The sequence below is a fragment of the Idiotropiscis lumnitzeri genome, chromosome 3, assembly GCF_059441095.1.
Source record: "Idiotropiscis lumnitzeri isolate Australia: NSW breed Sydney's pygmy pipehorse chromosome 3, RoL_Ilum_1.0, whole genome shotgun sequence".
NCBI lineage: Eukaryota > Metazoa > Chordata > Actinopteri > Syngnathiformes > Syngnathidae > Idiotropiscis > Idiotropiscis lumnitzeri.
In genome coordinates, this window is record NC_142393.1 from 21,573,014 (window position 1) to 21,587,417 (window position 14,404).

Below are 14,404 nucleotides of genomic sequence, written 5' to 3' on the forward strand. Positions count from 1 at the left end.
AATGAGTATCACCTGGACTGTCAGTAACTCAACAATCAAAGATGACCTACGGCAAATAATTGTTTGTCATCTTCCGCACGGAGCCAAGGGTCAGCCTGAAAAAATGATGGACTGATGATGGCGGACAGGCGGGCCAGAAGCTGACGAATGCGACCTGTCGAAAATTACTCTGCTGACATTTGAACTTTGTGCTGATTACAATCCAGATGGTCCTTTTCTTCTATGGCCCTGCGGCCACGACATTCATGATTTCCAAAACAATTTGAAACGTTGACTCGTCAGGCCACAGCACACATTTCACTTTGCATCTTTTCTGAATAGTGTTGCTATATGGCTGTTGTTTTAGATTTCTAGATCTACTGACGAACTGTGATCATTGACAAGGGTTTTCTTAGGTGTTCCTGAGTCCATGTGTCAATATTCATTAGATAATGATGTTATTTGGGAATGCAGAAAGTTTATGGGCTCACAATGTTCCCAGCCTTGACGCTTAGGTGCAGAGATTACTCCAGATTATTTGAATCCGTAGATAATGAAATCCCTAAATTCACTGCAATTGCACGTTGAGAAATGTTGCTACTTAATTGTTGGAGTTTTTCACAATGTGCTGAATTTGCTTTTTTATTATGAGATAATTTGAAAACAACTACTTGTATTTTGCTAGAAAACAGACAAACTAAATGTATTTGTTCTGGTTTACAAGTAAAGGTAAAGTAATGGTGATAAAAAGACTGGAGTCTTTGGTGAAAATGCAGTTTTTTCCAAGGTTGTTTTCCATACAAATTTAGCTGAAGCTCGACTTGCAACAGTAATATAACTGACATGTATATGCATTGAGTATGGCAAGCTGATTGTATGAACAGTAACTGAAAGATGTCGTGCAGCATACATATCGACTGAGGTAATGAAATCCCAGAAAATTGCAGCCAGATACTTTTTTGAAGGTCCCATAAACTGGGGATGTTTGGGGAAAGGAGGACATTTTGAAACCCTGGTGTTTGCGAAAGGCTTTCCCGTCAGATATTCCATCATTTGCACTTTAATGAATGTGATTGCAAAGTGGAATTGTGCATAAAGTTGAACACGTGTTGCACGAAGGCTGAGTCGTTTAGAGTCAGCCCTTTTTTTTTTATATAAATCATCAAATCTGTGTTTCCACGGTTGAACACCTGCATACACTCCTTACATTAAATATTGTATGAAGTTTTGTCAAACTATCAACTGTGGAACCTAGTCTGGTGACTGACCAATCCTGCATATGGCGTCTGATAGACAGCTATTCCACCTGTGGTTACCGAAATAGAATCTGTAAGACTAAAAAAATAAATTCCCTTCCAGAACCTTCACGATCAAGAGTAAATGTTAGCTCAGTGAGTCAAACAAGTGGGACAAACTTGAACAGAGAGGGTGAGACAGACCCTCTCTCATCTCACATCTTGGAAAAAGTCTTATTAATTATTGTTTTGTCACAGTAATTTTTGTTCATACAGTGTTTAATCTTTGCAAAAAGAAGTGCCTAATTAGATGCATACTTGTCTATAGGGCAGACAGATGTTACTAAAAGCGAGTGTGAGCAGCACAGAGACAGTCTACAAAGCGGGCTGGAACAAGCGGGTCAGCCTCCAATTGGGGTTTTTATCCCACAATGCGACTCTGATGGACGATACAGACCACTGCAGGTGGGTAATGAGGGCCAGAAAGTGGATTAATGCCCAGCTACTAAAATGTGTAGCTCAAGCGGTTGATTACACATTTACAGTGCCATGGCTCCACTGGACATTGTTGGTGCGTGGATAATAGGGGGCAAGAGAGAGCAGGAACCAGGACTCCGCCTGGTATGGCCCCAACAGACTGTGACATACATGGTGAGGGGACAGTGACAGGACCTAATTTCAACACCTTGAGAAGTGTGTCACTGAACTCGCAAAAGGGATTGGTTTGGACAATTTTGTTGACCTGCTTTGTTTGCATCTAAACCATGCAGAGCAACCACAGCAACCGAAAACGCAATGTGAGCACCACAGAGACAGTGTACAAACCACCAGTCCAGAGGGTTATCCTCTTGTGGGAGCCTTCGTACCTCAGTGTGATGCTAATGGACAGTACACTCCTCAACAGGTAAGCACTTTTTAAATTGTAGATGTAATGCTTTTACTCTATGATCTGTTTATAAATCTTGCTATTTCAGTGTCACGGCTCTACTGGACATTGTTGGTGCGTGGACAGCCAAGGACAGGAAAAGCATGGCACCAGAACGCCACCTGGTACAACTCCCATCGACTGTGAGAGACCGGGTACGGAACTGTCTTCCAGTATAAAGACTTTTCATCTGCTTTCATTTCATTTGATTTCACCGTGATGTATATGGAGGAAGTTATGTTGTTGTGACAATGCTCTCCACTCTCAAAAATGAGTCACTTGTCCTCAGATGACCATCCTAAAAGCCACTGTGAGCACCACAGAGATAGCGTGCAGACTACCAGTCCAGAGGGTTATCCTCTTGTGGGAGCCTTCGTACCTCAGTGTGATGCTAATGGACAGTACACACCGCTGCAGGTCAGGAGACGAGATCCGAACTGCTACCCACAGAGATGTTTTTGATTTCATCTAACATGCATTGAATACACCCATGTGTTACAGTGTCATGGTTCTACTGGTCATTGTTGGTGTGTGGACAACCAGGGACAAGAAAGACCCGGAACCAGAACCAGGGATGGTGCACCACCCACAGACTGTGATAAACCAGGTGAGAGAAGGAAAAGTACACAGATCTTCCACAAAGCTACGTCTTTAGGTCGTTAAACTGTTAAGCTCTTGGCAGTTAAAGAACCACTGCAGGAGATGTATTGTCTCATAGTCATGAGGCTGCCAGGCTTTCCTTGCTAAACACTGACCTTAGAACACCGTCATTCCTCAAACACAAACATGCATTAACTCGTCTAAGTGGTGATGCCTTGAGGTCATTGGGTGATTATTTTAAAATGCCTGGATAAAAGAGGTGATATAATTCCGATAAACAAATGCATGTGTATGGCTGTGATAGGAGAAGGTTCCGCATTTAGTTTCTATCCAGCTCTAAAGAGAGTACATAGCAAGAAGAACAGATGTTTCATGACTGTTGTAGTACTTTAAAAAAATGATCAAGAAACTGAATTGGTTCGACACAACAAGATCTCAATCTGTCTTTCACAACCAGAAGAACCAGATCGTACAAAAACCCACTGTGAGCGTTACAGAGACAGTGTGCAGACCTCCGGTCCCGAGGGTTATCCTCAAGTGGGGGTCTTTGTTCCTGAGTGTGATGCAAATGGACAATATACTCCACAACAGGTAAATCTGTGCAGACTCGAGGCATTGTCTTGTATATATTTTGGTTCGACTAAGATCAAATGCGTATTTTAGTGTCACGGCTCGACTGGACATTGTTGGTGTGTGGACAATCAAGGACAAGAAAGACCTGGCACTAGAACTTCTCCTGGTACAACACCCATCGACTGTGATAAACCAGGTGCCAAGCTAAATATTTTCCAGTGTTGCTAGAACGACTTTATATTTACTAATATTGTGATTCAATATATGTTGCATTATAATTTCCAGAGCAACCTAAAACCCAATGTGAGCAGCACAGAGACAGTGTCCAGACGATTAGTCCGGAGGGTTATCCAGTAGCGGGAGCCTTTGTACCTCATTGTGATTCCAATGGACAATACGTACCTCTACAGGTAAATTATTTAATAGTTGAGACATTGTGTTTGGTGTATGTTTTATTGAATTAAATGTTATTGTTCATTTCAGTGTCACGGCTCTACTGGACATTGTTGGTGTGTGGACAGCCAAGGACAGGAACGACCTGGAACCAGAACGCCACCTGGTACAACCCCCACTGACTGTGACAAACCAGGTGCAAAAGCCAAATCCTTCTCAATATTTAAAGTATAGAGTACTACTGTAGAGTACTTCTGTCTTATATTTTAAAATCATGTGGTGTGTTAAAATCTGTATTGTTAAATCAATGTAACAGAAGAACGTCTGAAAAGTCACTGTGAGCAGCACAGAGACAGTGTACAGACCACCAGTCCAGAAGGTTATCCACTTGTGGGAGCCTTTGTACCTCAATGTGACGCTAATGGACAGTACACTCCTCAACAGGTACATTTGAGATGATTTGATTTATTATATATTTTGTATATCACCATTATGACTAAAACAAACCCATATTGTGTATTTTAGTGTCACAGCTCTAGTGGACATTGTTGGTGTGTGGACAACAATGGACAAGAAAGACCTGGTACTAGAACTCCTCCTAGTGCAACACCCATCGACTGTGACAAACCAGGTGCTAAAGTTAACAAGTTTGCATATGTTTACGGTCTATGACGACTATCAAGTATAACTTTGCAATGTAATCTCTAGAGCGTCCTAAAAGCCACTGTGAGTTGCACAGAGACAGTATACAAACCACCAGTCCAGAGGGTTATCCTTTAGTTGGAGCCTTCGTACCTCAGTGTGATGCTAACGGCCAGTACACTCCTCAACAGGTACTTTGACAATTTGATGCATTTTATATTTTGTGTCTCATGTAAGTGACTAAAACATTGTGTATTTTAGTGTCACAGCTCTAGTGGACATTGTTGGTGTGTGGACAACAATGGACAAGAAAGACCTGGTACTAGAACTCCTCCTAGTGCAACACCGTTTGACTGTAACCAACCAGGTGCGAAAGCTAGCATTTCCTTGTCTTTACATTCTGATGATTTTCTTTTCAATTCAAGTGTAACTTTCCAATGTACTTTCTAGAACACCCTAAAACCCATTGTGAGCAGCACAGAGATAGAATTCAGACCACCAGTCCAGATGGTCATCCACTAGTGGGAGCCTTTGTACCTCAGTGTGATGCTAATGGACAGTACACGTCTCAGCAGGTACTTTCTTTACAGTTTGATGAATTATGTCTTTTGTGTATATTGCATATTGGGCTTCGTGTGTGTTAATAGTCGCCGTAAATCCATATTTCATATTTCTTCTGGTATTTTCTGTGAAATGCATTTTTCTTTTTTTTTCTGGGCATAGTTGTGTCATCCACAGTGAGCCTTTTCCCCATTGCAAAGAAACTTTCAAATAGGTCTGTTTATTTGACCAAGACGACTTGGAATGCGTCATGACTCATTCATAGATGGATGTAATGGAGAGAATCCAGTAATTTAAAAACAAAATACTTTTCAGCCGCGGCTAATAAATAAACTGCTAGTGCTAAATGTTTTTTTTTCTTGCATTTGCACTGCCTGCCGTTTCATCGTGGCCTGATGGTTTGGGACCACTGATCTGTGCAACTAATACGTATTCTGTATGTAGTGTCACGGTTCCAGTGGTCATTGTTGGTGTGTGGACAGCCAAGGACAAGAAAGATCTGGTACTCGAACGCCTCCTGGTACAACACCTATTGACTGTGAAAAAGCAGGTGCCAATGTTTAACTCTGCCTTTCTTTACTCGATATTATGGCACTCTTATATATTCGATTCAAGTTTAACTTAGTAGTGTAACAATGTCATTTCTAGAGCGTCCGAGAAGCCACTGTGAACAGCACAGAGACAGTATTCAGACCACTAGTCAAGATGGTTATCCACTAGTGGGAGCTTTTGTACCCCAGTGTGATGCTAACGGACAGTACACTCCTCAGCAGGTACTTTCTTTACAGTTTGATGCATTATATATTTTGTGTCTCATGTAAGTGACTAAAACATTGTGTCTTTTAGTGTCATGGTTCTAGTGGACATTGTTGGTGTGTGGACAGCCAAGGACAAGAAAGACGTGGGACTAGAACTCCTCCTGGTGCAACACCCTTTGACTGTAACCAACCAGGTGCTAAAGCTAACCTCTCCTTGTCTTTACGTTCTGATTTTCTTTTCAATTAAAGTATAACTTTCCAATGTACTTTCTAGAACATTCTAAAACACACTGCGAGCAGCACAGAGAAAGAATTCAGACCACCGGTCCAGATGGGCATCCACTAGTCGGAGCCTTTGTACCTCAGTGTGATGCTAATGGACAGTACACGTCTCAACAGGTACTTTGTTTAAAGTTTGATTCATTATGTCCTGTGTGTATCAGGTATGCGCTGACCTCAAGCAACAAATACATTGTGTATCTGTATGCAACCAAAACGTATTGTGCATTTTAGTGTCATGGGTCTAGTGGACATTGTTGGTGTGTGGATGTCCAAGGACAAGAAAGGCCTGGTACAAGAACACCTCCTGGTGCAATACCCACTAACTGTGACAAACCAGGTGCTAAAGTTAAGAAGTTGCTTATGTTTACACTCTGTCCATCTTGTATTTTCAATCCGAGCGTAACTTTGCAATGTCATCTCTAGAACGTCCTAAAAGCCACTGTGAGCAGCATAGAGACAGTATACAAACCACCAGTCCAGATGGCTATCCCATATTGGGAGCCTTTGTACCTCAGTGTGATGCTAACGGACTGTACACACCGCAACAGGTAAACACAAGAAGTATCAAGAATTTGTGTCTTTTTCGAGTAACGTGACATCAACATCCATGTTAGGAGATTTTTGGTGAGTGGGCAAGCGAAGTGGATTATTTCATAATGATGGACGAGAGAATTGTTCGACTGAAACATGATGTTTGTTCCAGTGTCATGGTTCTAGCGGACATTGTTGGTGTGTGGACAGCCAAGGACAGGAACGACCTGGAACCAGAACGCCCCCTGGTACAACCCCCACTGACTGTGATGAACCAGGTGCAAAAGCCAAATCGTTCCCAATATTTAAAGCATACAGGACTATAGTAGAGAACTGCTGTCTTATTTTTAAATCATATGATGGACATTGAATGTGACAACCAAGGTCATCACTTAAGTGTTTACTCGTGTTCATATGCAAGAATGATTCTATTAAATAAGGTTGCCAACCAATGCATTATATGTATTGTTCTTCTCAGAACGTCCTAAAAGCCACTGTGAGCACCACAGAGACCGTGTACAGACCACCAGTCCGGAAGGTTATCCACTAGTGGGAGCCTTTGTACCTCAATGTGATGCTAACGGACGGTACGCAGCGCAACAGGTAAGCGGTTTTTAAATTAGATGAATTAATGCCTTTGCCATGTGATGTTTTTAAACGTTATCGCCGTTACAGTGTCACGGATCTACTGGGCATTGTTGGTGCGTGGACAGCCAAGGACAGGAAAGACCTGGAACCAGAACGCCACCTGGTACAGCACCCATTGACTGTGAGGGACCCGGTAAGAAATATAATCTCAGCGGACAACTATTTTGCTAGTCACTTTCTGTTCTGTTATCACAAACTGAATAGATGCTAGGAGACATTTTAACGATCTTTCCATCCTCTGAACCAATTTTTCAGATGAACGTCCTAAAACTCAATGTGAACACCACAGAGCAAGTGTACAAACCACCAGTCCAGATGGTTATCCTCTAGTGGGAGCCTTTGTGCCTCAGTGTGATGCTAACGGAGAGTACACATCACAACAGGTAAATTCAAGAAGGTTCCAGTACTTGAACAACTTTCTGAAAACCCTGCGTATATACATAGATCAAAATGGATATCCAACTGTCTGAAATGGTTTTATTTGCATCATCATATCAAATAATTCTTGTTTGATGGAGTAGTGCCATGGTTCCATTGGGCAATGTTGGTGTGTGGACAGCAACGGTCAAGAGAGATCAGGAACAAGAACTTCACCTGGTGTTTCTCCTGTAGACTGTGATGCTCCTGGTAAGCTGCGGCAATTCTTCTTCAAACACATTTCATGTCCTCTTGGGTGTTTTACTCTTTGCCCGAATGTCCTCACTCACCCTCTCACTGTCTGAGGCGCGCATATACACCCGCACACACGCACGTGTAGGCTGAAAGCAGTTCTTGCTGTTATCTAAACTACTTTTATGACTGTCCAAACATCTTCAGACTTTGTCTTGTGGGAAGACGGATGGACTGCTTCCTTGGCATCCAAACCCAAAACAAACTCTACATTTTCAGGGCTGCCACATGAAGGTTGTTGTCACCTGACATTCAATACTAGGCTTCTGCTTTTCTACATGTCATGTAACAAATAACCATCGTAGTCCTCCTTCTCTCCATCTTGAAACATATGCAATCTTTCCTAAGAACCAGCAGCAGCTTTTAAAGTTCTCTAATAAAGTGAGTTATTAGAGAGATTTTACAAGGTAAACAAAAAGGCAAGACAAAGTGTGCATGTGTCAACAAAGGGACACTCCACACCATTAATCGCACACTTCACATATACTGTAAATGTGATGTACTGGAAACTCAAGCCAGAAACATCATGAGAATATTTCACAAAGGCTGAGTCAAGGCAGCAGGAATCTTCTTTTTTGTTGATGATGTTTTAATTTTAGTCCAAAAGTCTTCCTCAGTTCTAAAGACTCTAGTGTCTCTGGTGGTTAGCGCTACTCAGTAGCATATCTGGTTTTGGATACCAACCAGTCGTTAGCCTGCCTGGTAGCAAAATAACTCGTTTGCGGCCTATATTCCCAAGGTTTAAGACAAACCTTCAGAGGAAGGATGTGAGGAAATGACGAAGAGCGAGGACCACTGGTTGGAAAGGTGTGAAAGAACCCATCTATGTCAAAGTCGAAAGACCCGGTCCATATCTAAACTTAGGAACTGAAGAAGCCTTTTAAGGTGGAACATGTTCCATAAACAAGAAGAGTCAAGTTGCCCTGATGGAACTTTTGCAGATCACCATGACCTGGTTGACTGTGAATCTGCACGGACACCGTCAGAATAAGACTAAGGGATTACTGTAAATTATAAGAGATGTTTAGCTTTGTTGATGTGTCTCTTGCAGTCCATGTGGCTCCGACCGAGCGTTCCGAGAGTGTGTGCGAGCGCTGGAGGAGCAGTTTAATGGAGCATTACGGTGGGAAGCCAGAACCGCAACAGTACTTGCCCCAGTGTGAGCAAGATGGCCAGTTCAGGTAGTTCCTCATCCAACTTGTACAAGTTTATTATGTAGGTGGCAAAAGTACTCACATTCTGTACTGAACGATCCTGGAACATGAATTCAGAGATTTGTGTGTAAATACGTTATACATGCTTTATAAGAGCAAAGATGAAGAATTATGTATGTTAGAGTGCCTCATTGTCCCAGCGCGGAACTACCATTTCTTAAATAAGATGTTGAATTACTCTAACTGTTCTGGTCTCTCAGTCCAGTCCAGTGCTATGGGAAGACCAATTACTGCTGGTGCGTGGATCAGGATGGGCGTGAGGTTCCTGGCACCAGGTCAAATGATGTCGTCAAGCCTGCTTGTGAGCGTTGGATCATCTCTGCTGCATCTTGTGTCAAAACCTCCCAATATACTGTATTTGACAATTCTTACTCTCCATTTTGTTGCAGGCCTTCCCTCGGTGGCCCCGCCAACCGTGCGCCCGTTGCCCCGCCCGGATGTGAGCCTTCCCCTGAACACTGATGTCACACTGCTATATGCACAGGGACAGAAAATCGGAGCACTTCCGCTCAACGGGACCAAACTCGATGCAAGCCGGTCCAGAACACTACTGACTCTTCATGTAAAATGCACAGATGCAAACTTTAGCTTGATTATCTTTCTTTCACCGTAAATGTTTTCCAATGGTATTGCTCGATTGTTCTGTGTGCAGGGCTCCATAGTTGTTGGTCTGTCGTATGACTGCAAGCAGAACCAAGTGTATTGGACAGACTTATCCGCGCGCACCATTAATAGAGCATCAATGGTGCCAGGAGCTGAACCAGAAATACTCATTAACTCGAGTGAGTGATCACCGACACATTTACGAGCTGGTTAACGTTTTGTATTTTTAATAATCTGCTCCTTGTAGATTTGGTCAGTCCAGAGGGTTTGGCTGTGGATGTCAATCGAAGGTTGATGTTCTGGGTGGACTCCAACCCCGACCTAATCGAAAGGTCCAATTTGGACGGCAGCGATAGAAGGACACTTTTTGATACAGACTTGGTCAACCCCCGGGCCATCATCGTGGTCTCATCGACAGGGTAATTCATGTTCTACACAACTCCCAGTAGGGACGATTTTGAAAAATAATGTAATGGCAATTTTTACCCTCTCAATATTGTGATTGCGATTTAAGAAATAAATTAATCTGTATTACAATGAACACTAACATTTATGAATCGTTTGGCCATATGTTAAACAAAAAATAAAGGCAAATCAACCATGAATTAAAATGAAATACAGTTCTACTTCAGTTAGAGTTGTAAACCTACTCAAACATTTCACTTGCAGTCTTTTAAACTTCACAAAATTCGACCAAACAAGTGTGACAAGATTGCAGCAATAATGCAAACAAATATATGGCTTCCTCACTTCAACTTTTTATATTTCACGAAACAGTGACATGCAATTATGTGTCTTGCACTTTTTCAGCACCAGACTCTATACATTACATAAATACACTTATTTATCAATGAAAATAAAGCCGACCGGCCAGCCCAAGTGAAGTAAAGTTTTGTTCTTTTTTTTTATTCACCAAATTGCAGCCTTTTAAAAATTAAAAAATACCATTCTGCTACATTGCGATATTTCTTGAAATTCGATTGATTGTTCAGCCCAACCTGCAGCCAGAACACTCCAGTGATGCAACCCAGAGGTGTTCCACTGTGGGACTATGGACCCACACGGCCTGCATCTCATTTATTAGCACTGACATCTTGTTGAGTCTGGTTTATTCCACACTGGAGACATGGCAGCCTCCATACGAGTCCATCACCAGCTGATAAAATTTCAATCACTGTGCTTTTTTAGCAACATATGTTTACTCTTTGTAAGACACCAGCAAATTTTAGTGCTCTCTTAGTGACAGCCGCCAAGACTCATGAACACAGAGCGAGAGCACCCAGCCAGCGTCAGTCCGCTTTTCAGGAATAGCATCTGCTTTTCATCATTACAACTAATCACAGATCATGGGCAGATATGCATAAATGTGTGTGGGCGTGCGTGTGCGTGGGTGTGTCTGACTTAGGGAGAGGAGGAACGTGTGTTTGTGTGTTTGATCCATCATTTAATACAACAGCAATAAGCCGAATGATGAAACTTAAAATGTCTGTAACTGTTTAGTTTTTAACCTCAGGCCAAGTGTATGCGTGTGTGTATGCGTGTGTGCGTCGTTGGACCAAATGCCAAGCACTAAAGTCAATTATTGCTTCACATGGGTACACTTATGTTCCATCTTGTGTTCTTTCATTTCAGAGCTTGCATCTGTCACGCTTACACGCACATACACGCCGAACGCGAGAGCATGTACAATATCCAGACCCCACACACACACGCACCAATGCGGAGAGCAATGAAATGATGACGAACAATGCACATGCTTGCACAAACATCTGCTCAGACATACCTTGTTTTTCAAACTGATTAAATGCCACAAACCGTGTGTGTTTATAATTTGATAGCACACGTGGTGTGTATTACTTACTTATTCCCAATAGACTTGCCACATGTATGCCATCATTTATGATGAAAAGCAGCCACCACACACACCGCCCGGAGTTGTGATCATCCTGCTGAGCATCTTTGATTAGCTGACTGAACTTGTTCTTGTTGCAGTTTACGTTGTTATGCAATACTCGCTGTCAACCTCTTTTATCTTGAACTTGAAAAAATACTCCATACATTGAATAATAAATAAAATTCATAAAAGCTGGACTAATAGGGAGCATTTAAAAAAATAAAATAAAACGAACAAACACACTAAAACTGTGAATTTAAAAGAACACGTCAAAACAAAATAAAAATGAGGTATAACGGAAAATCCCAAACTATGATAACATTGCTTCTTTACCCTCCTTGAATTAAGGAGTAACTGGCTCGCTAACTAACAAACGTTTCCATCAATTTTTTTTCACTTTTGTTTACAGTTCTTTGTTGTATCCTCCCTGTTAACGAGTAATCTACATTAGTCATCTGTTCATTTTCTAGACCTCATATACCCAACTGAATGCATTAATAAAACACGATCACATGGTACTTATGTACAGCTATTATGAGCATGCTATTGTGCACATTATGAACTCATTGTTTGTATGAGTTTAAAAAAAAGAAAAAGAAAAAGTGGAAATGGTCCAACCCAAACCCTCTTGTGTCCCTTTCCAGTTCTCTGTACTGGACTGACTGGAATCGGGAGGCTCCCAAGATTGAAAGCGCGTCAGTAGATGGTCAGAACCGCCGGGTGGTGGTTTCTGATGGCATCGGTTTGCCCAATGCGTTGACGTACGATTATTCTTCGGGGCAAATCTGCTGGGCCGATGCAGGTAAACAAAAGGCAGGGAACACATGAGATTCTATTACTTTTTGAAAATGGGTTTGGTTGGACATGGTTTGACATCTGATAGCAATAGAAACACCACAAATGTCATTCTTTAAGTGAACAATATTTAAGGTTTCAACAAAATGACCGTTTGCATTGTCTCTCTGTGACAGGTACTAAGCGTTTAGAGTGTATATTCCCAGACGGTTCAGGGCGAAGAGTAGTAAACCCCCGAGTCAACTACCCATTTAGCATGGTTTACCACAGAAACCACTTCTACTACACTGACTGGCGGAGGTGAGCGCCTTCATTTATTTGGTCACAATTGTATTTTATCCATGAGCTTCGTGCTGCTGCTTATACTGCGCTGCCTCAACACTTCTTCACAGGGACGGTGTGATCACAGTCAGCAAAGTCAGTGGTAAGCACACTGATGAATATTTGCCGGACCAGAGGTCTCACCTATATGGCATCGCCATAGCAACATCCCACTGTCTATAAGGTGAGCCGATATACAAAGTTATATAGAATCGTATCGACAAAGGTGCTGTAGTAGAACATTTTGGTGCTTTGAGGTACGAGTGACCTGACTTCGGAGATTCTTGAGATACGAGCTGTCATTTGGCCAATGTTCTTGCTTTAACTTGCAAGTAAAAATTATTCAACTTGAAAATTATTCAAAAAAGTGATTTCAAGCATTTTATTTACACTTCCAGGTAAAGTTTACTGTCAAACTACACATTACACACACAACTACACGCGCATTTACATTGGTTAGCAAGGCCTTTATGTTCGCTATTGTAATGGTAACACACAATGTAAAGCACCTTGATAATCCCCAACATTGATAGTGGAGGTCCTATAACCTCCATAAAATAAAAAAATTAAAAAACGGTTATTTGAACACAACTTGTGAGGAAATACACGTGGGCAGATAATACTCGCAGGAATATATTCTTTATCCTCTGTCAAGAATGACTTCCTGAGGTCTGACCCGTCTTCATTTACAGTGCATCCGTGTTGAAATTGTGCTGCCAAAAGGTGGCCATGGCGCATACGCCAGAAGGAAGTCAGTTTGGTTGAGGCAAAAGGTGTTTTTTTTATTCTCATAAAATTATGTTTAATGCAGTACGATATTGTAGAGTGCTATTTTTATCATCAAACATTTTTTTAAAGGCTAGGAACGATAAAAAGAATTTCCATTGATTTGAAAGAGCAATTAATTAATTAAACATCTATCTCAAGGCGTCACTGTACAGTAATTCAAAGGAATTTTCGGACAAATTAAGTGAACTAACTGTATGAAAACTAATTGTCAGTTGAACGTTACCTCACTGACCACTGTCAGTTTTTTTTTTTTTAATGCAAGTGTGCCTGAGGTGATGCATGACAACAATTTTCCATGTAAAACAACGTAATCTCTTTGTGTGAGTGTGTCTTGACATCCTGTGGCGAAACTTGCCTAGGTTCATGCTACTTGTAGTCCATGAGACCAAATACATCCACCCGTGTCATTTGATGCACTGATGTCATCGGCAAGCCTTTTGTAAAACACCTGTTCAGAACAAAGTATCCCTCTAAACACAGAATGATGCCCAAAGTAGTAACTTGCTACCAACCCCACCCCACAACCTTGACACACACGTCATGCATCATTTGTACTTGTCACTGGCTAAAGCGGTAAAAAGAGCAGCCTACTTCAAAGATGTTGCGCGGTATAATTGGGAACATGATGACAGCTTTGAAACACTCCGACTTAAAAGCTGTTATTGTTCAACACACGCAGACGAAACACACTTGAGTCAAGTTGTTGGGTGTTGCTTGTTCGGGATGTTAGCCTCACTTTACTAAACCAGACCCCTCTTAAGTCTCTGACCAAACCCATTCGCCTCACAAACATGTACGAGCACGATTCGGGTTTATTGTGCAAAACAAAACGTGATCGCCGTTTTGTGGCAATCTCCTCCGCCAGCGACATGAACCGGACGGAAGTGCTTGAATGCTGAAGTTGCTCGCGCCGATTTAGTGTGCCTGTGAGCACGTGGGAAATGATTGACGCCTCGTCAGTCATGCCTTCTGTTTCGGATGACTTCTTTTTC

General features: G+C 41.9%; 1 protein-coding gene across 5 annotated transcripts in view; it reads left to right on the forward strand.

Moving 5' to 3' along the window:
* Positions 1–14,404, forward strand: part of nid2a (nidogen 2a (osteonidogen)) — a 38,351-nt gene that overhangs the window by 23,138 nt on the left and 809 nt on the right. For 2 of the 5 annotated variants that reach the window (XM_088290484.1, XM_088290483.1), the window contains 34 exons: positions 1,543–1,679; positions 1,760–1,865; positions 1,985–2,118; positions 2,189–2,294; positions 2,429–2,556; positions 2,641–2,746; positions 3,197–3,330; positions 3,403–3,508; positions 3,598–3,722; positions 3,796–3,901; positions 4,022–4,149; positions 4,231–4,336; positions 4,414–4,538; positions 4,609–4,714; positions 4,798–4,922; positions 5,353–5,458; positions 5,557–5,681; positions 5,755–5,860; positions 5,941–6,065; positions 6,180–6,285; positions 6,372–6,496; positions 6,652–6,757; positions 6,958–7,082; positions 7,155–7,260; positions 7,383–7,510; positions 7,649–7,754; positions 8,848–8,977; positions 9,211–9,311; positions 9,400–9,572; positions 9,663–9,792; positions 9,861–10,032; positions 12,152–12,309; positions 12,479–12,602; positions 12,695–12,807. In XM_088290484.1, coding sequence (XP_088146610.1) covers positions 1,543–1,679; positions 1,760–1,865; positions 1,985–2,118; positions 2,189–2,294; positions 2,429–2,556; positions 2,641–2,746; positions 3,197–3,330; positions 3,403–3,508; positions 3,598–3,722; positions 3,796–3,901; positions 4,022–4,149; positions 4,231–4,336; positions 4,414–4,538; positions 4,609–4,714; positions 4,798–4,922; positions 5,353–5,458; positions 5,557–5,681; positions 5,755–5,860; positions 5,941–6,065; positions 6,180–6,285; positions 6,372–6,496; positions 6,652–6,757; positions 6,958–7,082; positions 7,155–7,260; positions 7,383–7,510; positions 7,649–7,754; positions 8,848–8,977; positions 9,211–9,311; positions 9,400–9,572; positions 9,663–9,792; positions 9,861–10,032; positions 12,152–12,309; positions 12,479–12,602; positions 12,695–12,806 — 4,142 coding nt within the window. In that variant the 3' untranslated portion in view covers position 12,807. The remainder of the gene's footprint in view (positions 1–1,542; positions 1,680–1,759; positions 1,866–1,984; positions 2,119–2,188; positions 2,295–2,428; positions 2,557–2,640; positions 2,747–3,196; positions 3,331–3,402; positions 3,509–3,597; positions 3,723–3,795; positions 3,902–4,021; positions 4,150–4,230; positions 4,337–4,413; positions 4,539–4,608; positions 4,715–4,797; positions 4,923–5,352; positions 5,459–5,556; positions 5,682–5,754; positions 5,861–5,940; positions 6,066–6,179; positions 6,286–6,371; positions 6,497–6,651; positions 6,758–6,957; positions 7,083–7,154; positions 7,261–7,382; positions 7,511–7,648; positions 7,755–8,847; positions 8,978–9,210; positions 9,312–9,399; positions 9,573–9,662; positions 9,793–9,860; positions 10,033–12,151; positions 12,310–12,478; positions 12,603–12,694; positions 12,808–14,404) is intronic. The other 3 variants (XM_088290485.1, XM_088290487.1, XM_088290486.1) reach the window with 3 other exon arrangements.